At 41.2% G+C, this 25,978-nt stretch overlaps 1 protein-coding gene across 3 annotated transcripts in view; it reads right to left on the reverse strand.

The window, feature by feature from the left end:
- Window positions 1-23,771, reverse strand: part of LOC127788365 (protein PEP-RELATED DEVELOPMENT ARRESTED 1, chloroplastic-like) — a 28,065-nt gene extending 4,294 nt beyond the window's left edge. For 2 of the 3 annotated variants that reach the window (XM_052316548.1, XM_052316547.1), the window contains exons 1-8: window positions 23,347-23,771; window positions 22,378-22,533; window positions 22,012-22,080; window positions 21,748-21,921; window positions 21,311-21,454; window positions 20,971-21,123; window positions 20,805-20,870; window positions 20,468-20,527 (exon numbers count right to left, since the gene is read on the reverse strand). In XM_052316548.1, the coding sequence (XP_052172508.1) occupies window positions 20,468-20,527; window positions 20,805-20,870; window positions 20,971-21,123; window positions 21,311-21,454; window positions 21,748-21,921; window positions 22,012-22,080; window positions 22,378-22,533; window positions 23,347-23,700 (1,176 nt within the window). In that variant the 5' untranslated portion in view covers window positions 23,701-23,771. The remainder of the gene's footprint in view (window positions 1-20,467; window positions 20,528-20,804; window positions 20,871-20,970; window positions 21,124-21,310; window positions 21,455-21,747; window positions 21,922-22,011; window positions 22,081-22,377; window positions 22,534-23,346) is intronic. The other variant, XM_052316549.1, reaches the window with a different exon arrangement.
- Window positions 23,772-25,978: the final 2,207 nt, after the last annotated feature.

The following is a 25,978-nucleotide window of genomic DNA, read 5'->3' on the forward strand; positions in this document are numbered from 1 at the left end:
AGAGGAGAGATTGCACTTTTTTTTTTTTTTTTTATATCATACTGTACCGAAAGAAAATGATGCACACAAACTTCTTTTTCTTTCTTTGAGAAGACAAAATAAAATGAAATGATAATAACACGAATACATTGCATAAATATGTTCATAAATACCATTAGTAAACTGCAAGTTTCTTATTCTTTTGTCCATGCCTATTTAACTATTTATATATATGTATATGGATATAAAAAATGAGTGACCCAGAACAGCTTGGGAACTGACTAGAGTGTTCCATCTCATGCATAGAGTTACAATATAAATAATGGCTCTAAAATACTGATAGCTTGCATCTCAATGAGATAACCCAACTTATTTCCCCAAGGATTAGCATATGGACAAAAAAAGGGCAAAGTGTTTTACTATAGGAACTGTGTGGGAATTCAAGCTGTTTAGGGACTATCACTACTATACCAAAAACCCATCACAAGTGTTTTACTGTAGGAATTCAAATTCATATAAAAAAATGTGAAAGATTCTTATAAAAAAAAAAAAAACAACCTTTTCCTACAGCCCCTGCCTTGTAAGATCCAAATAAATCAACTTGTTGCAAAGCAGCAGAAATTGATGGAATCATCAAGTCAACAGATAGTTGTAGACACAAAATTCAACATAAACGTGTGAAACAGAATGTTTGTTGAAAGCAAAGCTAAAGTAGACACTCACTGATCAAAAAAGATGATTCAGGTCTCTAATGCCATAAATGTGTGACACACTCACTAATTAGAAAAGATGATTACTCAATGCCATTTCACCCCTCTATCCAACAAGACACTGCCAAATGTTAATTTAAAAGAAGAAAATTTGTCAAAAAGATTGGGTAACTGGATTTTAATTCACGTTTTGACCACCAATTCTTACAAGGTTGGGTAACTGCATGTCAAAATTGTGCATTATTTAAATATTGAGTTAGTGATGAAACTTCAAATCAGAATGTTTGTTGAAATGTGCTCCTACATTGTATAAATAACAAGGACAAGAAATACATTAAAGGCATTACCATCAACAGGAAATAACAGGGCACTGTTGTAGACATAACCACTCTCTGTAATACATGAAAACAAAGGTACAAAAGATGCCTTGCACAGGGTTTTAAGGACATTAAATTTGTAGTCTACCTATATAAACCTTTAAAAAACCATGCCAAAGTCTCAAATCATCCAGGTCACCAATAAAAGTCCACCCTTGCTCTTCCCAACTACAAGCACATCACATTCTCAACAGGAAAATAGGAGTGGAGATACGGGATCGTGATGCATTAGCGTATCTGGAAAATAGGGGTGGAGATATGGCCATAGTGATCGGTGTTCGGTCTTATGGGCATAAAATTCGCATACGGTGTCCGTTTTCAGCCCATAATATATGCTTTTGGGGTAGCTCGACGAGCCGGATTGAACTAGCAGCTTTGCTGCTATTGTTATCGTGTTTTAGCCATTTTAAATTGCCTTTTATGATTATTTATGATTTCTTTATTTTAACCGTTAGGTGTCTCATTGATGGTAGCACATCAAGGCGGAATGCGACACATTGGGCATCAAATATAACATAACTTGCATAATCACAAACCAACTATCATTAATGACGACAACATGCCCCAGAATCACACTTTACCAATAAAGATAACATTTGACATAATTGTGCTTTTGTTAATACAATCCAAGCCTACAACTTAAGACTTATCTTTACACACAGTGTGTCTATATATATATATATATATAAGATTAGGGATACAGAAAAAAAAAAAAAGACAAAATAAGGTATCAATCAGGAAGCAAAAATAAGAAAATTCACATAAGCCCTAACATGTAGCATAAATTAAAACATAAACCCTCAAAATCAACCACAATTGTATAAATCACAAAGTAACAGTTAGCTAGGGTTTCGCTACACATACAAAAGGGATGAACGATTCTAATAACTAAGTACCTGAATATTGAAACTGAACAAAAGGGAAGAAACCCATATCCGAACTGATTGAGACCTGAACAATGAACCAAAAGAAAACTTGGAAGAGAGATAGAGAAACTTACACGAAACCAAGATCAACAACGACACTGCAGGCAACAGCGATATGCAGGAGCTTCGATCGCCGATTGACAGATATGGATTGACGGGATGAAGGCGATTTATGCAGAGGGTAGTGCGATTTGGATTGGCGGGATTTGGATTCGACGGGAAGAGAGGCAGAGTTGGACGCGCGGGAAGGAGAATATATGGAGGGAGAAGATATGGAAGTGCTGTGCGTTAATTAGAAGAAGGGTTTGGAAAATTTAGAACAGAGAAATTAATAAAGATTTTAAAAAAATAAAGTTGAAGTGTTAAAAGAGAAATTAATTAAAAAAAAATTGCCTAATTAAGATTATAGGTATATTGCCTAATTAAGATTATGAGTATATATTTGGCAGGAAATATTCAAGTTAATTTTTAAGATTCAATAACGACGGGATTTTTAATTAATAGTGAGAACTTTAAATACCCGCCGTTACAAAACTAATTTTATATCACATTTAACGAGAGTATAAATAATCCCTCGCTATAATTATGAAAATTACGTTTTTAACGACGGGATATATGTCCTCTTGTTAATTTTTTCTCGTTAAAAGTCATTTTTTTTGTAGTGCCGTTTGAAGTTGTTGCAGACCGCCGTCGCCGGAGAAGGAAGCCGGAGAAGACAAGGCGCGTGACCAGCATGCGCGGACTTCAGTCGCAGCCCACTCGCTCGGCGCGTGAGGGCGCGTGGGGCACGGTATTTTTCTGAAATTAGTTTTAATATTTTTGTAAAATTATTTTAAGGATATTCATGCAAAAATATTTGGAGAAACTAGGTGTTTGGTATTTATTATGGATTTCAGAAGAAAGGTTTGAAAAAAATGGGAAAAAAATAAGGAAAATTAAGATAAGTATGGGAAAAATAGAAATATTAATTTCTATAGTCATAATGGCAATCAGGGGACAACTTGACTATTAGAAGAAAGGAATTACACGATTTTCGAGGTGCAACACGCTTTTCGAGGCAAAAATCAGCTTTTTCCGAATTAAGGTGAGAGGTTCGAATCCAGTCTTACTATTGTTTGAAAGTATCTTGAGGTGTTGGTTGTGACTTCAGGTAAGTAGTTACGCCTCCGGAATTTGAGATACATCGTATAGGTGTTTACTTATGTACTTATATACCGTTCGATTGGAATAATGCATCGATTGTTTAATTTCTTGAAAATTTGGTGCATGGTACGTTTTTCTTTTCATATCACCGAGGTCTTAATTTTGTGTTATTGTTATCGGGGTGGGGTCTTCTTGAGAATGGGGCAAGGTTAATCCCGGTGATCGGGTGACACGGTAGAGCACTCAGGGATTAAGTATGTCGCGGCAAGGTCAACCCCAATAGTGTGTATAATGGAATTTTTCACGGGAGGTTGAGTATGCCAGGGAGATTTCTCATGTTAGACATGTTGCATGTGATTTTTGTCTTATACGTCATATACATGTGTTATTCATGCATTCGGTAAACTGTATCATGCCATCACTTAGATGATTTTATCATCTAATTTGGGTTATGCCCCTGGAACGTTCAATGTTCCAGTCAGGGATTGCTGCAAGGACAAAGACGTGGCCGGTTGAGGGCCATTAGTGTTGGGGGTGTTAGCTGATGTATCGTTTCGGTTGTTGGAATTTATTTCGATATATGTACGAACAAGCGCATGATAGCGTTATTTTCATTTTATTATGTTGTAATACGTATCTCGCAATGTATGAACCTCGTGGTAGGCCACGGTATTTATGTTACGATAATATGTTCCGCTGCGTATGTTATGACTCGTTTAGTTGAGACTATGGATCTTGTTAGCTAAACGAGCAAGACTGAGGTTCTCAGGATTTTTACCTGCATGTGAAGATTGCTCTTGAAATCACCGTGGGCGTTGGCCATTTTATGCAACGGGTGTTTTATTTGCATGTGAAGATTGTTCTCATGGCGCCGCGTGTGACAGACTTAGAGGAAAAAAAAAAAATCCTGAAAACCGCCTTATAGTGGCACGCCCAGTAAGGCGGGGTGTTACACATTTGGTTAGTCTTCCCGAACATTCGGGTTTTTGTAGAATCTGTCTTAATGGTTGATCTGTTAATACTGCCACGGCGTGGGCCTGAAAGTAGGGTCTTAACTTCCTAGCTGCCGCCACCAATGCCAAGGCTATTTTCTCAGTGTAAGGGTATCGCATCTCTGCCCCTTGTAATACCTTGCTCACATAATAGACCGGGCTGACTCCCAAATACAAGTATAGCTTTTCCCCGATTTCTGGTTGGGTCAACAGGGGAATTTCTTTTAAGTACTCTTTCAATTCTTGAAAGGCTTTCTCACACTCAGGGGTCCATTGAAAGTTCTTGCCTCCTTTTAAGGCCTTGAAGAAGGGAAGGCTGCGTTCAGCATACTTAGAGAGAAATCTGCCCAAAGCCGTTAGACGACCTGTCAGACTCTGAACCTCTTTCATTGAGGTGGGGGACTTCATGTCGATTACTGCTTGCACCTTTTCTGGGTTAGCCTCTATTCCTCTGTGGGTAATCATGTACCCTAGGAATTTTTTGGACTTCACCCCAAACGCACATTTGTTGGGATTCAAGCGCATATTATTTTTCCTAAACACGGCAAAAACTTTCTCAAGTTGTCTGGCATGTGATTCGCCCTGCTTGCTTTTAACTATCATGTCGTCCACGTAAGCCTCCATTACTTCCCCCAGTAGGTCTTTGAATACCTTGTTAACCATCCTTTGATACGTGGCTCCTGCGTTCTTTAATCCGAAAGGCATCACTTGATAGCAGTACGTCCCATTTTTTGTGATGAATGTTGTTTTCTCAACATCGGGTGGATACATACTGATCTGGTGGTAACTCGAGAAGGCATCCAGGAAGCTCAACACAGCATATCCGAAGGTATCATCAACTAGCCTGTCTATCCGAGGGAGCGGGTATAAGTCCTTTGGGCAAGCCTTATTCAGATTGGTAAAATCGATGCATACCTTCCATTTCCCATTGGCCTTGGGTACCATCACAACATTGGCTAGCCATTCAGGGTATTAGACCTCCTTAATAAATCCCGCATCGAGGAGTTTGTCTACTTCTTCTTCCAGGTGCCTTAATCTCTCTGGGGGTGAGGTGCCTTTTCTTCTGTTTAACTAGTCGAGCCCCCGAACAGACATTCAGTCTGTGAAATATGATCTCTGGATTAATTCCAGGCATGTCGGCGGGTGTCCAAGCAAATATGTCTGCATAGGAACGTAGGAATCTAATGTCCTCCTCTTTCTCCGGATCTTCTAGTTGGCTCCCCACCCGCACTTGTCTTTCGCTATCACCGGGGCTTAGAGGGATGGCTTCAAGTGTTTCGACTGGATGTGGCTTGTTAGCTTTAAGAGTTTGTTCACTGATCATCAAAGTCTCTTCGGTCGTTGTTTTCTCTTTTCCCTTGGTGCCTCTTGTAGAGCTCACGTAGCACACTTTGGCTTGTTTCTAATTACCTCTTACCTGGCCTACCCCCTGGGGCGTAGGGAATTTCATTAGCAAATATCCCGGAGAAATGGCGGCTCTCATAGCATTAATGAGGGAACATCCCAGGATCACGTTGTAGGCAGGAGAAAAGGTCTTGACTACCATGAAATTAATCTGCCAAGTGATCACTTGAGGGTAGTCCCCTAGTGTAATGGGCAACTGCACCGATCCGACCACTGGTACCGCCTCTCTTGTGAAGCTGTACAGAGGCGAAGTGATCGTCTTTAATCGGTCATGGACAATATGCATATTTTTGAAGCAGTTCCAGTACAACAGATTAATAAATCTTCCGCTGTCTACTAGTATCCTTTCAATGGGGTGCTTAGCAATGACGGCAAAGATAACCAAGGGATCATCGTGAGGTAGCAGCACATCCCCCTGGTCTTCAGGTGTGAAAATAATGGGGTCTTCGTCTTCTTGAATCTTGGCCACCGAGTTTACGTGCAACGCCTGTCGCGCATACGCCTTTCTGGCAGAAGAGGAGTCACATGCTAAATTTTCTCCTCCTGAGATCACATGTATCTTATCCATAATGGGCTCATTGTCATTTTCTCCGGCGCTTGGTCCGGTCTCTTCCCCCCTCTGATTGTTTCTCCCCTCTTCTTTCTGTCGGGGTTGTTGGTTTTCCCTTTTGTTTACGGCATCATACTTAGGACGGGGGGGCCTCCTCTGATTAACCCTCCTGGACCCATCCCCCCTATTCTGTTGATTTTTTGGCTTATCCAATATAAACCGGTCAAGCTTTCCTTCCCTGATAAGCTGTTCAATCTGGTTGCGTAACTCCCTGCACTGCTCTGTAGTGTGCCCCGTGGACTCATGAAACTTGCAAAAAGCGTCCATGTTCTTGCATAGAGGCTGGCTAGAATGTGGGGGAAAGTTAATGAGTCCTGTATGGGCAATGGATGAGAGGATTGCAGCCCTTGGCTCAGTGAGGGGGGTGAAACTCCGAAATTGCATCTTTGGGGGCTCCTCTCTCTGCACCTTCATAGCTCGGTTTGGCCCAACGTCATTTTGCCTCCCCTTTTTCCTTCCCATGTTTCAAGAATTTCCATTTGGACGACAAATTGCTCTGCCCGGGCGAATAGTTTGGTCATTGAATCTGGCTCAGAAAATGCTAGGGATCTTCTGAGCGGGGCATACGTGGTTCCAATAAGCAAAGCCGAGGCTGCCAAATCGACCGGGAGGTCCCTTACTTCCTGTGTGGCAGCTCTAAACCGCTCAGTGTATTGTTTTAGGGACTCATTGGGTCTTTGTTGCAAGCTCATTAAATACATGACACTTTTCTTCTTTGGGACATAGGCAGAGAATGCTTCTAGGAATTCTTTTTTTAGTTGTTCGAATGACTTGATATATCCAACCGTTAAGTCTGTGAACCATTGCTGAGCCTGCCTTACCAGGGAGAGTGGGAAGGCTCGGCACCTAGTGACTTCGTCCCACCCGTGTAACACAGCCATTGCCACGAAGTGTTGTACATGCTTCACAGGATCCTCCTTTCCCAAGTACACTGAAAGTTGCGGCAACTTGAACCTTGGCTGTACCGGTTCTTCTAGAGTTCCTCGGATAGAGGAAAACCCTTTGTGGGGATTTCCCTTGGCGTCATCACAACTTGCTTCTGCTCTAGCACTTCCTCTATGAGGCGTTTGATGTCAGATGCTCTGAGCGTTTCTTTTTCTGTTTCGTTCCTACGCGGAGACGGGACGCAAAGAGCTCTTGAGTGGGTGCTTTCTGCCATTTCTTCTTACATGGGAGCTTTCCCTGGTCTCCTGTCATGATTCTCCCTTGGGTTTGTTGTTTCTAGGACTGGGTCATTAGGCTTAGGAGTCCCAATTCTTATCCCTTGTCTTGGGGTACTCGGGGGGTTGTTTTGAGATCTCCAGTGTTCTCCCCCTGCCCCTGTTTGTCCCATGCGGGGAATGTGGATGTCCGGCATCAATTCATGCAAAAGGGCAATAATCCCTTGTAGTCTTTTCATGCTCTCCTCGTTGTTTGCTCTTAACTCATTGTTCTGGTGCTTCAGTTCTTCGAAATTCTTCCGTAACAGCTCATAATCATATAGTGGGACCGTGGGGGGGCATCCCAGATGGTTCTAAGGGCACCGAAGTTGCCGCTGGGTTCCTTCGAGGAATTGAGGACTGTCCCAGGGAGTGTTGTTCTTGATTTGCTGGTATTGGTGGCAGGACTTGCCTCCCTTGTCTGATCGCTTGTCTCCCCCATCTGATGGTGTGTATTGATAGAGCGCATATTTTCATATTATTTAGCCCTCATATTTAGTCTTTTTGCACGTTAGTTGTGTCATTTTATTCATCTTGATTTTGTTTTATTTTATTTTATAGGAATTGAGTTTCACAATATTTTATTTTATTTTGGACAGATTTTGGCTTCCTGGGTTAAGAGGAATTTTGATGGCAGGAAGGGAAACAAGGAGATTGGAGACAAATAAGCAAAAGTGTGCTGACAAATTTGACCTTCTGTGCTTCTTTCAAATTTTTGGCCAAGTTATAATCCCAGAACGTGAATGATGTCTTCAGAGATATTGTAGAGGACTTCTTGGGATTTCCATAATGGTATGATTTGTCCAAATCCGAGTTCGTTTGGGCCTCCAAATATTGCTTCAAGTTAGGGCCGAAAAGCTGGGCCAAATCCTAATTGGATTAGAATTCTGCACAAACATGGAATCTTTAAAAGGCCATAACTTGGGCGTCCGATATCCAAATCAAGTGATTTAAAAGCCCAAATTCATCTAATCTTCCTTATATACAATTTTTATGAAGGGACCGAAGCCCAGAACGCACGTTATCCTATTCGAAATCGGCTGTGAAGTGGCCGTAACCTAGGGTTTCCTCCCTAAGCTCTATTTAAGCACATTAAGTGGCCGATTTTGGGAGAATTCTCACGATTTCAACCAAGAAGATGGAAGGCTAATTCGCTTGTGATTCGCTACATTCTCGTACCTCTTGCCCGGTTTGAGTCTCGGTCATATTGTTGAATCCGATTTGGAACTCGATTTTCATGTTTTAATTGATGATTCTGTTTCTTTTCCTTCTCTAAGTTTATGTATGTTTCTTTTATGCGATTGTGTGAATGCATGCATGATCTTTGGATGGTTTTAATTGACGTACTCGGTTGAGGCTTTGATTAGAAAGAAACGGTATATTTGTATGAGCGATTGCTCGATTGGATTTAATCTTTTACGGTTGTAGAAGAGTTTTTCAAATCAAAAGAAAATCAAACCAAAACAGATTGTTTTCATAAATGAGACAAGGATTACCGTGGTAAGGAGGTAGGGTTTGTAGCGGGTTACGTTTTACTTCATCGTTGTTTCATTCTTGAACGTTTATATTTTGGTTTTCATCACAACCCCCCTCGTTTAATCTTGTTTTGACAGATCCGTTTAAGGTTCGTTGGGAGACGACTTTGGGTTGCACCCTTATTGCAAATCCGAATCATTATTCATCTAATCTATCGGTGTTCGACAGCACCGATCAGATTTTGGCGTCGTTGCCAGGGAACCGTCAATCTTTTCTGCCATAACAAGATTTGTTTTCTGTCTTTCTTTTTCTTTTTAATTCTCTTTCATTCTTTGTTGCTTTCTTTTATTGCTTCTTTGTGTCTTGCTCGTTGGTTTCTCTTTCCTTTTGTTTCTTTGTTGATTCTTCCTATTTTTCTTTTCGATTTTCTTCTTTTCTGTTTTCTGTTTTCTCGTTTTCTGTTTTCTGTGTTCTTTTTTCTTTTTTTTTTTTCTTGTCGATTTCTTTTCTGTTCTTTGTTTTTTTTTTCTTCTTTTGTTTATATGTTCTCTTATTTCTTTGTTCATCCTTTTTGGTTTTCTTTGTTCTTCTCTTCTTTTCTGTTCTCGGTTTTCTTGTTTTCTGTTTTTGCCATAACCAGCACTGTTCACCGTCGACGACTATCTCGGAATGCCCTGGTAAGTTGCGTTCTAGATGGGTTGGTCCTTTTGTGGTTACTCATGTTTTTCCCTATAATGCAGTTGAGATCATGGACGGGTCGACTACGAAGAAATTCACAGTTAATGGGCAGAGGCTTAAACATTTCTACGAGGGCTTTACAGAACACACAGTGGAGGAGCTATCTCTCTTGGACCTTCCTCCGACTTGATACCACCAGGCTGTTTCTCTCTCTTTACTTTTCCTACTTGTCCTATACCTGATTCTTGCTGCATGCTTACATTGAGGACAATGTAATGTTTGAGTGTGGGGGGGAGTTTTAGAATAGAAAAAAATAAAAATAAAAATAAAAAAATAAAATAAATTTTTTTTTTGCAAAATGAGGCAAATTGAGTTTGAAAGAATTTGGCATGTTTAGCAAGTCGATCTTATCTTTTTGGGCTTTCAAATAAATTGGAAATGAGTTTGGCTTGGTGGGTTGATTGAGGTAGTCTTTGTGAGGATATTTGTGCTCATGCATGTTCTGTCTTATGATATGCGTGCATTCACTAATTATGGGTATCACTCCAGAGCTTGTTTTGAATCTTTATTGAAGCTATCAGTGCTCATGCATGTGAAAAGATGATTAAGGCATTCCTTTATTTTGCTCGCAATTTTCAAAAAAAAAAAAAAAAAACTTTCCCCTTCTTTAGGTTGAAGAACATTCATTACATCCCTTGATTATGGCAACATATTAAGCAAGTCCTTTGGAATCAAAAGAAAAATAGATAGAAAGGCCAAGGTGAGATGGAGAGTAAAACGCACTCGCCAAGGTGAGATGGAGCGTAAAACGCACTCACAAAGGTTGGGATGGAGCGTAAAACGCACCCACCATTCAAAAAAAAAAAAAATGTGTCTATTTTCTGCTTGCCTAATAGTTCTTCATTGATCTTGGATTGTCTTGAATGTTTTCTTCCTAAGGTTTACTTTACTTTTCATTGTTATCTTCCTATCCTTTTCAGAGCCATGAATAAAAGTCCTTTTGATTTGCATGCAAAAAGCATTGAGAGTGGAGATTTAGAAGATGAGCATATCTGGTAGTGGAATTGTGATTGAGTGGAGTAAGGCATAGCATTTGAGGAACTTGAGAGCACATTCTTATTCTATGAGGGTCTGCTTATTTTGACTCGTCTTGCCAAGTAAAATTGCCATGCTACTTGTTTGTCTGGGAAGCGTAAGAAAGATGATCTTTGAGTGTTGAATTCCTATGAAACTTGCCGTGCCTCTCATTTTGCATTCTTCGCATCCCTTTTGTTATTGAGTGTTAGTGTCTAGTGTTTTGCCCAGGAGTGCAAAAGTCTAAGTGTGGGGGAATTTGATAGAGCGCATATTTTCATATTATTTAGCCCTCATATTTAGTCTTTTTGCACGTTAGTTGTGTCATTTTATTCATCTTGATTTTGTTTTATTTTATTTTATAGGAATTGAGGTTCACACTATTTTATTTTATTTTGGACAGATTTGGGCTTCCTGGGTCAAGAGGAATTTTGATGGCAGGAAGGGAAACAAGGAGATTGGAGACAAAGAAGCAAAAGTGTGCTGACAAATTTGACCTTCTGTGCTTCTTTCAAATTTTTGGCCAAGTTATAATCCCAGAACGTGAATGATGTCTTCAGAGATATTGTATAGGACTTCTTGGGATTTCCAGAATGGTATGATTTGTCCAAATCCGAGTTCGTTTGGGCCTCCAAATATTGCTTCAAGTTAGGGCCGAAAAGCTGGGCCAAATCCTAATTGGATTAGAATTCTGCACAAACATGGAATCTTTAAAAGGCCATAACTTGGGCGTCCTATATCCAAATCAAGTGATTTAAAAGCCCAAATTCATCTACTCTTCCTGATATACAATTTTTATGAAGGGCCCGAAGCCCAGAACTCACGTTATCCTATTCGAAATCGGTTGTGAAGTGGCCATAACCTAGGGTTTCCTCCCTAAGCTCTATTTAAGCACATTAAGTGGCCGATTTTGGGAGAATTCTCACGATTTCAACCAAGAAGATGGAAGGCTAATTCGCTTGTGATTCGCTACATTCTCGTACCTCTTGCCCGGTTTGAGTCTCGGTCATATTGTTGAATCCGATTTGGAACTCGATTTTCATGTTTTAATTGATGATTCTGTTTCTTTTCCTTCTCTAAGTTTATGTATGTTTCTTTTATGTGATTGTGTGAATGCATGCATGATCTTTGGATGGTTTTAATTGACGTACTCGATTGAGGCTTTGATTAGAAAGAAACGGTATATTTGTATGAGCGATTGCTCGATTGGATTTAATCTTTTACGGTTGTAGAAGAGTTTTTCAAATCAAAAGAAAATCAAACCAAAACAGATTGTTTTCATAAATGAGACAAGGATTACCGTGGTAAGGAGGTAGGGTTTGTAGCGGGTTACGTTTTACTTCATCGTTGTTTCATTCTTGAACGTTTATATTTCGGTTTTCATCACAACCCCCCTCGTTTAATCTTGTTTTGACAGATCCGTTTGAGGTTCGTTGGGAGACGACTTTGGGTTGCACCCTTATTGCAAATCCGAATCATTATTCATCTAATCTATCGGTGTTCGACAGCACCGATCATGTATCTCCCTTTGTTCCGAGTGCTCCAAACCCCCAAATCCGGTAGCTTGATTGCCTTCGAGCATTGGAATGTTTCTCGAGCCCACCTCATTGTCTAAATGATCTTCCAAAGGTCTAGGTACCATAGGGTGTACTTAGCTGGGGTCTTCTGTCCTTGTGCGAGCGCTCCTCCGGGTAGGGTTAGGCTGGTTTGCCAAACCAGTTGTTGTCCCTCTCGGCATCTCATGTTAAGATTGGCTTTTTGTTGCGATTTCCCACAGACGGCGCCAAATTATTGTTGCCAAAATACAACAATTAAAATTTGTGAGGTGGGGTCCACTCGAGCTTGGTGTCGGGTGAAGTTGGGTTACCGTAAGAGATGTCGACTCAAGGGAGGTTGCCGTTAGGATGCTCGCCACAAGCTCTGGCCACTAGCTCCTGCCACAAGCTCTTGCCAATAGCTTTCGCCACAAGCTTTCGTCACAAGATCTCGCCGCAAGGTTTTGCCACTAAGCTTTCGCCACAAGCTCTTGCCACTAGCTCTTGCCACTAGCTTTGGCCACAAGGTCTAGTCGCAAGGTTTTGCCACTAAGTTTTCGCCACAAGCTCTTGCCACTAGCTCTTGCCACTAGTTTTCGCCACAAGGTCTCGCCGCAAGCTTTCGCCACAAGCTCTTGCTACTAGGTCTTGCCACTAGCTCTTGTCACTAGCTTTCGCCACAAGCTCTCACCGCAAGGTTTTGGCCCTGTCGCTACTCAAAAAATGGGTTAGAAGACTCGCGGGAATCTTCCCCCGCGAAGACCCTCTGATGCCAAAGTCAGTCCCGAATCCCAATGACTATTCACGAAAAAATAGTAAAAGTGTATTCAAAGAGTCCAGATTTTACCAAAGTTGGAAGTCTTGTTCACTGTCTTCTAGTTGGATATTTATAGGGTGCGATTTTCAAGGGTGGCTGGTGTCGACACGTGGCACTCGCCGAGTAGGGCTCTTGGCTTTTTTGTGAGATGCACACTGCCATAGGCAATTGGGCGTGCCGAAAGCTTGGGGGCTTGCGGCATTGTGCCATGAGCCCGAGCAGTCGGGCTTGTGACACACTCGAATTGTGCCGCGAGGTTAAGGGATTGGGCTTGCAGCACACTTGGATTGTGCCGCGAGCCCATGCTGATTGTGCCGCGAGCTAGCGGCATTTGCCGCGAGCCAAGCGGTCGATCGAGGGGACTCGGGGCAATGTGCTGCGAGCTTGCGGCACACTACCGCAAGCTCGCGGCATTCAATGCGAATGCCGCGACCCTACGCGGGCGATTGAGGGGCTTGCGGCAGTGTGCCGTGAATTACCGCACACTGTCGCGGGCTTTGCACAACTATTTTGCTTAATTTCTTCCCCCGATTTCTTTGGCACAACAACTGGAAACACACCACTTTCGACAGGTCTTTTACTGGAGGTGTTTCCTTTCTCTTGCGACAATTTCTACTTATATGCCCTTGCTTTCCGCAAGAGTAACAGATAGACGTTCCTGCTAAGCATTTCCTCACCGGATGGCTCTTTTTTGCATTGGAAGCATTGCTTGGTGCCCTGGGGATTCTTATGTCCCGATTTCTGCTCCGAGTCTCCTTTTGTTTCCCCAGACCTAATCTACTTCACTTGCCGAAGGTTCCTCTATGTTGTTAAGGCTTTGCTTAAATCTTCTTCATATGATTCGATCGACCATGTGCTCAAGGCCTGGAGTAGATCCACTTGAAGTCTTGACATAAATTTTTGTACCTTCTGCCATTCATCGGCATTATACATTGGCACGTACTTAATGAGTTAGTTGAATTTGGTGTCATATTGAGGCACCGACATTTCTCCGATTTGCTTCAGGTTCGCAAACTCCTAGCTCTTCTCTTGCCTCCAGCTAAGGGGGAAATACTTGTCATTGAAGGCCTTCTTGAACGCCTCCCAAACTGATACTGGGGTCTCATCAATATCAGATCCTTGCCTCGAGCGGGATCTTTGCAAAGCTCGCTCTGCAGTCTGCCACCACTTCCCAGCTTCTTCCTCCAACATGAAAGTGGCACAATTTAATTTGTCCTCACCGTTGTACTGGAGATGTTGAAGCAACTTCTCTAACTGCTCTAACCAGTTCTCGGCCATGTTGGGGTCATCATGGGGGTTCCCCTTAAACGTTGGTGGTCGCTACTGTCGGTACTATTCCAGCACGTTTTCAGTGTGCCTGGTTGGTCCTTCTCTGGTTGTGTGGGTCAAAAGATTCTCTATAACCCTCTCGATGTGATCCAAGCGTCCTTCAGGAACTGATGACTCCGTCTTTGGTTCTCCCGTTTGGATGCTACTACTGTAGCGGTGATTCCCACTGCTTCTTACATCCTCTATTCCCCGATTGGGGATGACAGGAGTCATATTCCTTTGCTGTCTTGTGGTTACCATCTAAAAGACAAGACAAAATCTCATTCCACGAGAATTTCTTCAAAAAGAAAATTTCATTTCATAACATTACATATAACATCGATTACGAGAAACATAAGGCACACATCTAAAACACTAGTAAGCGAAATAAGATAGTCCGCGATTCTTTTCTATGGGCTGGCAGACTTCCAGACCCAAGCATCATCGCTTATCGTGTCGTCCTCAGACTCGACCTCAGGTCCTTCGAGATCGTCGTGCACCATTACTCCTTCCTCTTCATCGTCTGAGCTAAGGTAACCGGCGCCCATCATATTGGCACCGGCGCCCATCATATTGGCATCGGCTGCCACCATGTCTTCCCAATCTCCATCGGAGTCGGACATTTCTTCTTCCTCTAGTCCAATTCCCTCGTACATGTTGAGGGCATGGTCGCGGAACTACTGGCAATAGAAGAACAAGGATGCATAGTTGCCTTGGAGGCGAATCCCTTCGGCTAGGTCTCTCCATACTCCTTCCATATGATCTATTAGAAAATCAACTTGGGCATTCATTAGGCTTGGCCGCACGAAACTGCTTGGTGGCACATCTCTTAGAATTCCTTCGAGGAGGTTGAGGCGACCGAAGACATCCACCATAATTGGCTCATTATCTACCCATCGGCTGATCCAGTGGGTCACCCAGAACTGCTCGAGATAATCGTTTTCCATGTTGCCATTGAAAAGCAGTTAGATTTTCTACTATTCACACGGAACAATAGCCATTTAGTGTTTTGTACATGAATAGTACACCAGGTAAGTTCCCAGGAAAGAGAGGTGGGTCACAATGGACACACTTAAGTACCAAGTGTAATACCCGAAGTTTTCCTAGGCATTGTTGTTTAAGAAATAAAACATTTCCTTGGAAATCGAAGGATACATGTGAAGTTCTGAGGTAATCGCCGAGGAACGAATGAAGGGTTTTTCGAAAAATCATGGAAACTATCGCAAGGGGACATCATCTAAGGTATTTTGGAGAAGTTTAAGGAGTTATAGAGGCTCAAGGGATATAAGTGCAAAGAAGTATTTGGGTTAAAGAGTTATTTGTAAGAAGTTAAAATATCTTGTGACTAGTTAGTTAAAGGAACCAAGTAAGCTAACTTAGTTAGGAGACATAATCATGAGGAATCTTGAAAAATCAAATTAACATGTGGTGGCACATGCTTAAAAGGACACATGTCGCAAGGGGGAGAAATGGCTCAAATCTCAAGGGACACTTGGCGCAATCCTACGAAAGTGATGATTACAACCTTATCTAAGTGACACATGGCAAGTGACACATGGCACTCTTGGATTGGCCATAAATGCCTATAAATACCAAGGCCTTAGAAGGTAAATTCTCACCATTAATCAAGAGGAAAAGGGGAGGTGAGTTGAGAGGAGAAGCTTTGCCCAAAAATAGAGTGGTAAAACACTTCGTCGGAAAAGTTGGACCGCCACCGTAAAAGGAGTTGAACAGCGACAAAACAGCAAGGTAATTCTAATTTCTTTCCGTAGTTCGATAGATAATTGAATAAGGGTCGTGTGGGTTCAAACGGAAGTCAAATCGAAGTCCGGATGAGGGAGAACGGGCCGAAAAACCTCAAGACGTCAAAGCTGGAGGGGCGGCGCGTGCAGTTCACGCGCCACCTGACTGCCGCGAGTGGAGCGCGTGGGGATCCTTCCCCCAGCGCGTGAGGGCGCGTGGAACCCCCTCTTGGGCCCAAATTTTGTACACTTGGTCCTTAAATTTTTCCCTAGGACCCCATATAAAAATAATTTAGGTTTGAGTTTCGAAGTTATGTTATTTTTGCAGAAAAGCTTTCCCGAACCCTGTGAACAGTACCTTAGAGCTTCCGAACCAGCAAGGTGAGTGCTTCTTGCATCTTTATATTACATAACGAACATTTCGTCTTCACATGGGTAAGGGTGATTACTTGCATAAGCATGACTTTCCTTTAAACCAAGCATTTTCTCTTTCTTTGTCATGCATCACTTGGTGTGTGTGGCTAGCTGAAGTCAGGATCTCATGTTAGACTGGTGAAAAGTCTTGGAGATGTGAGAACATGATTGATCAGCGGGGGTGATTGCAACACCTCGGCGTCACTACCACACAGGCGGCTTCATATCATTTTGCATATCTCATTTACATGCATGCTATCTCTTCTTGTTGCACTCACTTAGATATAACTATCTAACTTGGGTGTCTCATACCCCTGGAACATTCAACGTTCCAGGTGGGTTAGTCGTGACAGGTGCCCCGGAATCAAGTCAGAGGAAATGAAAGGAAGTGGTTCTCGGATAGCTAGTTATTCTACGTTTTAATTGTAAAAGCGTTGTACTGTGGCTTTAGTGTGAGTTTTACTTGTTGTAAAAGGGAGCCTAAATAATCCCTAGATTTTCAAGTTGTATTATGGCTTTTCAGGAGGTTTTTGTGTTAAAAGCATATAGTGGAAGCCTTAAATATCTAGCTTATGGTTTTATAAAGCTTTCAGGTTCGATCATTTGCTTCCGTTGGCAAAGGCTTCCATAAACGCCCTTTGATTTCCATGTGGTTGCTAGCGTCATCATGCATCTTTGTATGTATACCTTGGAAAAAGAAAAGTGGGGCGTTACAGTTGGTATCAGAGCCGGATTTACATAACTCGATTTAGTTTTCTTACATGATTGACTTTGAGGATGTTTTTGGTTAAATACGGGAAATGGACCCCAACGTAGTTGAACATCAAAACCAGCGCATTATCATGGGGTGGTGGACCATGCAGTTAGGGGGAGTGTATATGATCCCTGGAGATGCCTTAGGAGATTTTCTTGATGCTGTGTCACCTATCATCATGGAGCTTCCACCGGACGTAGTGGTGCCGCATCTGGCAGGACTCCAAGTAGCCTACTTAGTTTCCCTACTCACCCCCGAGTGGAAGGATGCAGGAAATCATCTCATTATCCACGAGGTTCACCCCGATTTCATAGCTTTCATGGACCGCTTACGTGAGGTCGAGGTTCTCATGGCTGATCAGGTTATGCCCGCACTTGTGGAGGTGCCCGTGCAAGAGCCCGAGGAACGTGCCCTGACACCCCCACCTGGGTCCTAGGACGAGGAGTGATGACGGTTGGAGGTGTAGGAAGATAATTTTTGGTTCACGTAAATTTTGGATATGTACATAAGGGAAGTAGAATAGTGGCGGATATGGCTTATACATATGTATACATAGAATAGCGATAGTGGCGGATATGGCTCATAAGTATGTATACTTAGAATAGCAAGGTAGGCAGGTCGTGGTAAGGGAATGAACCGCTATGTATGTATAAATAAAAGGCGGTGATGTAATATACAAGATGTTATAGTCGTACTAATCTTGATGGTTTGTGGTGACAGGTTATGTAAAACGTAAGGAAGAAGGAACCCGAAGGAATGACACCTAAACCCGATGAGTAAATGGATTAAGGAAGGAAAGAGTAAGTTGGTCGTTCGGTAGGTTAAACCACTCTATTGCCATAACTAAGAAGCATATTGGATTTTGGGAGGTAATTTTGGTTTAACATATAAAGTTCTAATTATTGCTTCGTGGAACTTGATGGTTATTATTTCCTGAAAATTGGTGGTTATTGTACCTAGAAGTTGATGATTGTTACTTTCCAAAAAAAAAAGGAGAAGAAGAGGTGATGGTTATGTGATGGTCATTATCATTTGGAGATTTGTTGATTGATGAACTAGGACCAACTGAATTATGATGCCTTGAGTAATGGTTTGTGAAGTGAACAAGTGATTGCAGGTGAAGGATTAGGAGCCTTGAGGATTTTGGACAAACAGACTTGGTAAATTGTTGATGTTGTAGGAATTTCGGGAATGTATTGTAAATATAAGGGCCCCGAGTATGTAGCAAGAACCCTAAGAGGTTGTTACAATATGGAATTTAGGACTTAGGGATTTGCATGCTTGATAATGGCTTTATCCCCTCATATGGGTATGGATAGGTGGGTGATTGTCATATAGAAAGATAGGACGTGTGGTTGCATGCTTTATTCTATTAACTGGGTGTACATCTTTGGGAGAATATGTTTATAAATTGTCCTTGAAATTTATTGTAAATGGTTTCAGATGGTAAACACTCGCCGAACCAGGAACCGTAGGCGTGGAGACAACGTTCGAGATGAGGAGATACAGGACCACCACGAGGAAGGGACAGAGATGCCCCAAGGTAACCCACTGCCAGAAGGGAACCAAGGAGGAGGAACTCGTATGAATCAAATGGAACGGGTCTTGGAAAGTATGGTCACCCTTATGCGAGGAACACAACCAGCGGGTCAGGTTATCCCCCGAAATCTTAATGTTAGCGACAGGTTCCAGCGATTGAACCCGCCTGTTTTTCGAGGAAAGGCAGGGACTGACCCTTGTGAGAGTGAGTTTTGGCTGGAGCAGGTTGAAAAGATCTTTGACTTTATTGGCTGTGAGGAGGAGGATAAAGTTGGTTGTGCAACATTTATGCTTCGTGATGAAGCTGACCAGTGGTGGAAAACGATGCAGAGAACCCTGCGAGGTCCTGAAGGACGAGGTACGCCAGTTACTACGTGGGTGCAGTTTAAGGAACTTTTTAATACGAAATACTTTCCTTTGTGTAAGAAAATGGAGAAAGGCCGGGAGTTCATGAATCTAAAACAAACTGGGGACATGTCCGTCGCCCAATACGAGGATCACTTCACAAGGTTGATCAAGTATATGCCTATATACAACCTGGACGAGGAAGCCAAAGCGCAGAAGTTCCTTGGAGGACTGAAGTGGAAGATTCAACTAGCCTTAAGCTCCTTAGGGACACGCACCTATGCAGAAGTGGTGCTGCAAGCCTTGACGGTAGAAAGCAACTTTCGGCGAATGGAGACTCTGGGAACGGAGTTTTGTGGGCCCGAGGATGGAAGGTTGGGAAGAAAGCATGACTTGGGGACTCGAGGGAGGAAGTTCAAGACCAAAGGTACGTGCCCGAAATGTCAGAAATATCATCCAGGGAAGCCCTGTAGGACAAGAGCCCAGGGGTGCTATTCTTGTGGAGGAACTGGCCACGTAGCTCGGGATTGCCCAAAGGGGATCGTGTGTTTCACTTGCCAGAAGCCTGGTCATATCTCTCGTGATTGCCCTCAAAAGAAAGGTATTGTTCAATTCGGGGCGAATAAAGAAAGCATGGAGCCGCAGCGTGGACGCGTGTTCAATTTGACGAGAGAAGATGCCAGTGCCAACCCGTCAATAATACAAGGTACAATGATCTTTCTTGATACGCCGGTGCAAGTATTGATAGACCCAGGGTCTACTCATTCATTTGTATCGCATGCATTGGCACGTTGTTTAAAATTGGAATTGGGAGAACTAGGGTGTCCCATGATAGTATCTACCCCTTTTGGAAGACAAGTAGAAACACATACAGGCTATGGGGATGGATGGATCGTATTGGGGAATAATGAGTTTCCAGTCGAACTTACGTCGCTAGATATTCAGGATTTTGACATAATCTTGGGGATGGATTTCTTGACTAAATATAATGCAAAAATTAACTGTCAAGCAAAGACAGTTGAGTTACAAACAGATAATGGAACTTGGGAGAAGTTTCGAGGGCAAAATGGGAGTGGGAGAATCAAATGGATAACAGCCCTTAAAGCTATTAGGATGTTAGGGAAAGGAGCATATGGCTACCTAGCTTGTGTACAGGAGGATAACAAAAAGGTTGAGCTTGGGGAAGTGGCCATAGTAAGAGACTTCCCTGATGTGTTTCCTGAAGACTTACCTGGACTACCCCCTTATCGGGAAATTGAGCTTGGGGAAGTGGCCATAGTAAGAGACTTCCCTGATGTGTTTCTTGAAGACTTACCTGGACTATCCCCTTATCGAGGATTTCTTTTACTACATAAATTAGCATGCAGCAACTAATCAAGATCTCAAGAGGGAAAAGTCCCTGAAAGAAAACCTTGCATCTTTTCAATATGAAGAAAATTACTTACCCACTCTAGTTGCTGAGCAGTGATGCCAGAGACATTCCCCGAATATATGCCACCTAACACCTATGGATCAGATACAAATCAAGCTTCTATGATTCGTCTTTCATTTAAAAAGTAATTATGGGTTAATAAGTCTAATTTTCCTCGATGTTGGACGCTTTCATAACAGAAACTGTTAGAGTGATAAAACATGCAATAAAAATTTGGTTGATTCTCACTCTTCCAGCCTCATTAACAACTCCAACATACATTGGATCTCAAATTCAAAGAAGCAACTACAAGTATAGTGACTCCAGACTTTTCATCTTCAAAGCCATAATCATCCATGTAAACTTCATACCTTTGTAACAGTCTCAAGAAACATGCCAGGGCGAACTGGCAATGGTTTGACACCAGAAACACTACCCTGAACACCAAGATAAGAAGATTTAAAGATTATAAATCTTAATGGCGTGTAATATTTCAAGATGTTTTCCAAACAAGTTAACCTGTGAGAAAAATCTCACCTTTCCTGCAATTCCAGTTGAGGTACTACTCCCCGTGGCATTTTTACCACTGAAATCATCGGCGCCCTCATCTTTTCCTTGCATAACATTTTTTATCATCTCACGAACCGTTTTTCCTGGTCTTAGAGAAACAAGCTTGGTTAAAAAGTTGACCTGCATCATCACAATGAGCCACACTTAAATAATTCTTGTACGAAGAGATGCAGCTAATAATATAAACAGTTTTGATTCCACACCAGGCATTACACCAACAATTGCATGCAAGTATTTGTTCAGTGTAGAAAGAATTTTGAGGGATAACTAACTAGGACAGCAAGAATGAATCCAGAGCAAAACCGACCTCTGATTCAGGAAGCGTACTAAAACCACGGCCATTTCTTTCATCTAGTATACCTCCTCCCATCATACTCCTAGCTTCTTCTCGTATCAAAACAAGTCTTGCAAGTAATTTGCGATCAGGAATAGTAGGATGGGTTTCCATTGACTGCATAATGCAGATCAGCAAACAAGTATTGCCCGTTAGCTGATGCTTATTTATTACTTTCACAAAATTGTTCTCGACTTTGATCAGACATGTTTTCTCCCCATTCTTAGTTTACTGTTTTTAAAAATACAATACCCTAATCTTAAAAACAGGTCACAATACTTTACCTCCTTTTCTTTCATTGATGTAATTTATAAGTTTAATGAAGAAATGACAGAAGAAATATATATATAAAAAAAGAAAATCTTATTGTGACAAACAGTTGTGAAACTTTAAATAAAAGCTTTAGCAACCTCCAGAAGGTCATCAGCCTGGTTAGCTATATCATTCAGGTTCGCTGCTGGAAGGTGAACTTTTGTGCGGCCATTGTCACTTTGAAATACACCACCCCCTGCTGCAACTCGTCTGAGCAGTTCTTGTCTGCTTTCTTTTCCATGAGTTTGGCAAAGCAAGCCTACCACTTGGACCTATCCAATAGACATGATTATACATTAAGACTCAGTTGATAACTAGTCATAGCGAGTAAGACAAGGAATGAAGGCAAGTAATATGCTCACATGTGGGGGGCATTTCTTGGTGAGATGAGATAATATAGTTTCCTTGATCCCCTCCAGAAGTGACTTACGCTGAGAAGAAATAAATGAAAAGTTAAAAGATATGTCAATAAATTGCACAGCATCGAGCAAAATATATGATAATGAAAATGTTAAGATGAAGTGTGACTAAGGATTGCTCGTTTGAGTTATTGCAATTTCTCAAATACTAGAAAGAACAACAGATAAGTTATCCTAGAAAAGCAGAGCCATGGTTAGCAGAAGTGCATAAACCGTAATTAACAGAAGCAATAACGTACATAAGATAGTGAAGTGATAAAACAACGAGGTCCCAATAGAACAGAAAAGATGAAAAACTAGAATCATTACTTTATCATCCTTGTCCTTTTCAGCAATCTGGATCATGTAATCAAGAGCCATCATAAAGCCTGTCTCCATTTCATCCACTCTCTTCCCAATAACTCCTTGCGCAGCCAACTGCACTGCCACCTCCTCAGAAGCCTCATCCATATTCATATTATCTAACTGTTGTTAACATGCACACATCAAAAAGATACTTTACTGAGAAAGACGACATTGAATTCCAAGTCTGAGTTTCTAAATAGCACACAGAGAGGTTATTTAAGGAAATCAGTAGCTATAAGAAACTCAAATAAAGAACCCATTATTTTAGTAGCTATAAGAACCCATTATTTTCCTGGTAAGTTCAAAATGTTGAGTATGTGTAGAAACGTAAATAAAAAGAAAAACCCTCGATCAAAATAAGCTATACAAAAGATAAGCAGAGTAGTATAACAACACTGCAGAGAAAAAAATACTCAAGACAAAAACATAGCAAGTGGTATGTGAACTCGAAAATAGCCAACATGAGCAACAACCGCGTTGGCTCTAAATTATAAGGTAATGTTAACAACTGCACGGGTTAGTGATCACTCAAAAGCAGCTTGAAAACCGATTACTCAACTTCTCAGAATGCACAGACTCGCAATCAGTTCAACTTCTCACAAAATAAACCTTAAGTTCAACTTCTTAACCCTCTAAGAACTAAAGATTTGCGACCTGGGGTTTTAGAGGTTCAAGGTTTCGGGTATAGGGTTTAAGGGGTTTTAGTCAGTTTGTTTGAAAATCAGAATAAGTAACAAAATAAACGCTCCAATAGAATTAAAAGCTGACAAATTAATCATCGACATGATCTCTTCAACGCTCTACAACAGTAAAACAAGGCAAAATCAAGAACTTCACCCGAAATTAAAAAAACCCACACAAACAGTCGAGTACAGCGCCACAAGATTATAATGGCCGTTAGAGTTACGAAAAATGAGAATGAGCAGAACTTACGAGCTTGATCATCTCTTGAAGAACAGAGGTAACCTGTTCGCCACCTTTAAGCAGGGCATCATACTGGGATGGGTGCCATTTCTGGTCTTCTTGCTTCGCATCGTTACTGCTAGTAGTAGTTGTTTGGGCATCAAATTCATCAATTGGCAAACGGAAACCTCCACCGACGTCATGAGTGGAGCAAGGAGCCAAGAAATGTTGCCTCTTGGTGAGTTGCCTTAGCTGCCGGTTGGGTAGTTGAAAGAGAGGTGTGGGGAAAGAGTTAAACCCTGCTTTGTTGGTTAAATTTGCTGAATGGAGGAGAAGGGTGTACTGAGAAGTTGTGGGGTTGGGGATAGCGGAGAGTGTCGCCATGGATTGAGTCTGCAATTGGTGGGTTGGGTTGGATACTTGGAGCCGAAAGCATTTTTGGTTTTAGCTGACAGTTTCTCCATTAACGGTTCTTTAATGAAGCCATTTGGAAAAATTCCCGTCCACGAAAAAGAAGATTGAGTATGGGCTTAGCTACTGAGTACTGCCTGGCTTGGAAAATGAATCAAACTATGGGCTTAAGAGTCTATAGTTTGTCCACTAGCTGTGGTTAATGGGCTTGATGTTTTGCTGCAGCTATTTAGGCTCTCTTAGGTCTACAATGTAATCTTTTTTTGGGCCTGCCACACAATAGGCTGATTATACCAGGCCAAGCCCACAAAATGTTTTCTCCACCAGGACCAGTGAAATTCTAGAGTAGCTGGGTAACTAATATAGTTTGCATTAAAAAGCAAAATTATTACACTTTTTTTTTCAACGCTTGAGATATTCCCACACTATTAATGTGTCTCGCCGCATATTGTTCGATCCCACTCGCAATGCAATAGCATTACCTGAGACAGACAAATTTGGACACGCTATCATACGGACATATGTACTCACATCACCTGGGACAATTAAGTCTAGACGCCACCACATATACACACATAATAAGTATTGGATAATTTATTTGTGCAAATGTGTGTATAGTTATTTGGCAATTGTAGGAGTAACTTTTCATGGCCATTGGGAAATCTTTTACAAAATAGATATATTAGTTATATTTCTATATAAAAAATCGACATCTGATCCGGTGATATATCGCATAATCTTTCAAAAGTTGAACATGTAAATTTAAATATGACACCACATAAATATATATACTCGAGTTAGATACTGATCTATAAACAAGCGACAAACCCCACTTGTCGCCCACATCAGGAGGGACTAATCCTCCGCTTATTTGGCAACTGCAGGAACATTTGTTCATGGCTATTATGGGAAACTCTTTTATTAAGGAAATATATTAGTTATATTTATGTATGAAAAATTGATATCTAATCAGGAGATATAACGCATAGTCTTCCAAAAGTGGAAGAGATAAGCATGTAGGGGCTAGCGACAGACCCCACTTGTCGTCTACAGACTAATACTCCAACAATATATCACACCTGCCTTACAATGGGACCTACCACGACAATTAAGGCCTCTCCAAACAAGTTTGGGAGTTTCAAACGCCAAAGCAGGTTGCTCCCCCAAACGCAGGTTCTAATCATGTGGAGACATTTTTCTTTCAAATTTGTTAAGTTAATTAATAAATTTTTATAAAAAATTTCATAATATGGTCCGACGTTCTTGGTTTGTTCTCCATTAGTATCGATTTCTTTTGCTATGTTTGAGGTTAGTTGTTGGCCCGGCCAGGCGACAACCCATGTAATCGTTTAACGGTTGACTGAACGCCAACTGAACTGTACTCGCGATTTACATCCCACGTGTAAATTCAGGGGCGGAGTAGCGCGAGCCTCTTCGAGTTTTAGGGTATCGAACCTTTTGAAAAGCCTTGGAACAAAATTATTACACTTTTAAAAATTGATAAATAAAACAAAAAAAAATTACATCTTCTTATATCATATCATTAATGCATTTCAATTTATAATTTGATTTAGATAATTATTATTATATGAATACAATCTTAATTTTTTGGGGGAAAAAAAGTTTCAAACTCTTATCATAAATAAACTTATTTCCGATTTTTGTTAAGTGATTTCCACTTATTCTTGGTCATTGGCAATTTATCTAGAATTCATTTGTTCATATATCAAATTAACATTTGATTATGAAATATTTTAATTCATTCGTTCACTTGTACATTTTTATGAAATAATAATTCATTTGTAAATTTGTCAACATATTAATAATAAATTAAATAAATTTATTTTTAGTCTTTCTCGAATTTCACATATTCTTAATCAATCGAGGATAAATTTTAAAAAACAACCATCAATCCTTAATCCAAAAAAAAACCCACCTTGGCCAAACCTCACAGAAAAAAAACTCTGCAAAAATCTCTACACTCAGTCCATAATTCAGATCAACCAACCAAGCAAAAACATGAGTGACATCAACTAATGGACAGGAATTGCCATTAATCACCCACTAAAAGAGCTCACCCTGACCAAACTCTGCAAACGAAATTCTACAAAAATGTCCGCATTTAATCTATGTAATTCACACCAATGATGAACCAAACAAAACGCTTGAGCTCCCAGAGTCCCAATAGTCTCGATAGTCCATCGTTAATTCTCTTTACAGCAAACCCGTCCATGTATTCATTCTCTTCATC

This window comes from Diospyros lotus, chromosome 13, assembly GCF_014633365.1.
Source record: "Diospyros lotus cultivar Yz01 chromosome 13, ASM1463336v1, whole genome shotgun sequence".
In the NCBI taxonomy this organism is placed as follows: domain Eukaryota; kingdom Viridiplantae; phylum Streptophyta; class Magnoliopsida; order Ericales; family Ebenaceae; genus Diospyros; species Diospyros lotus.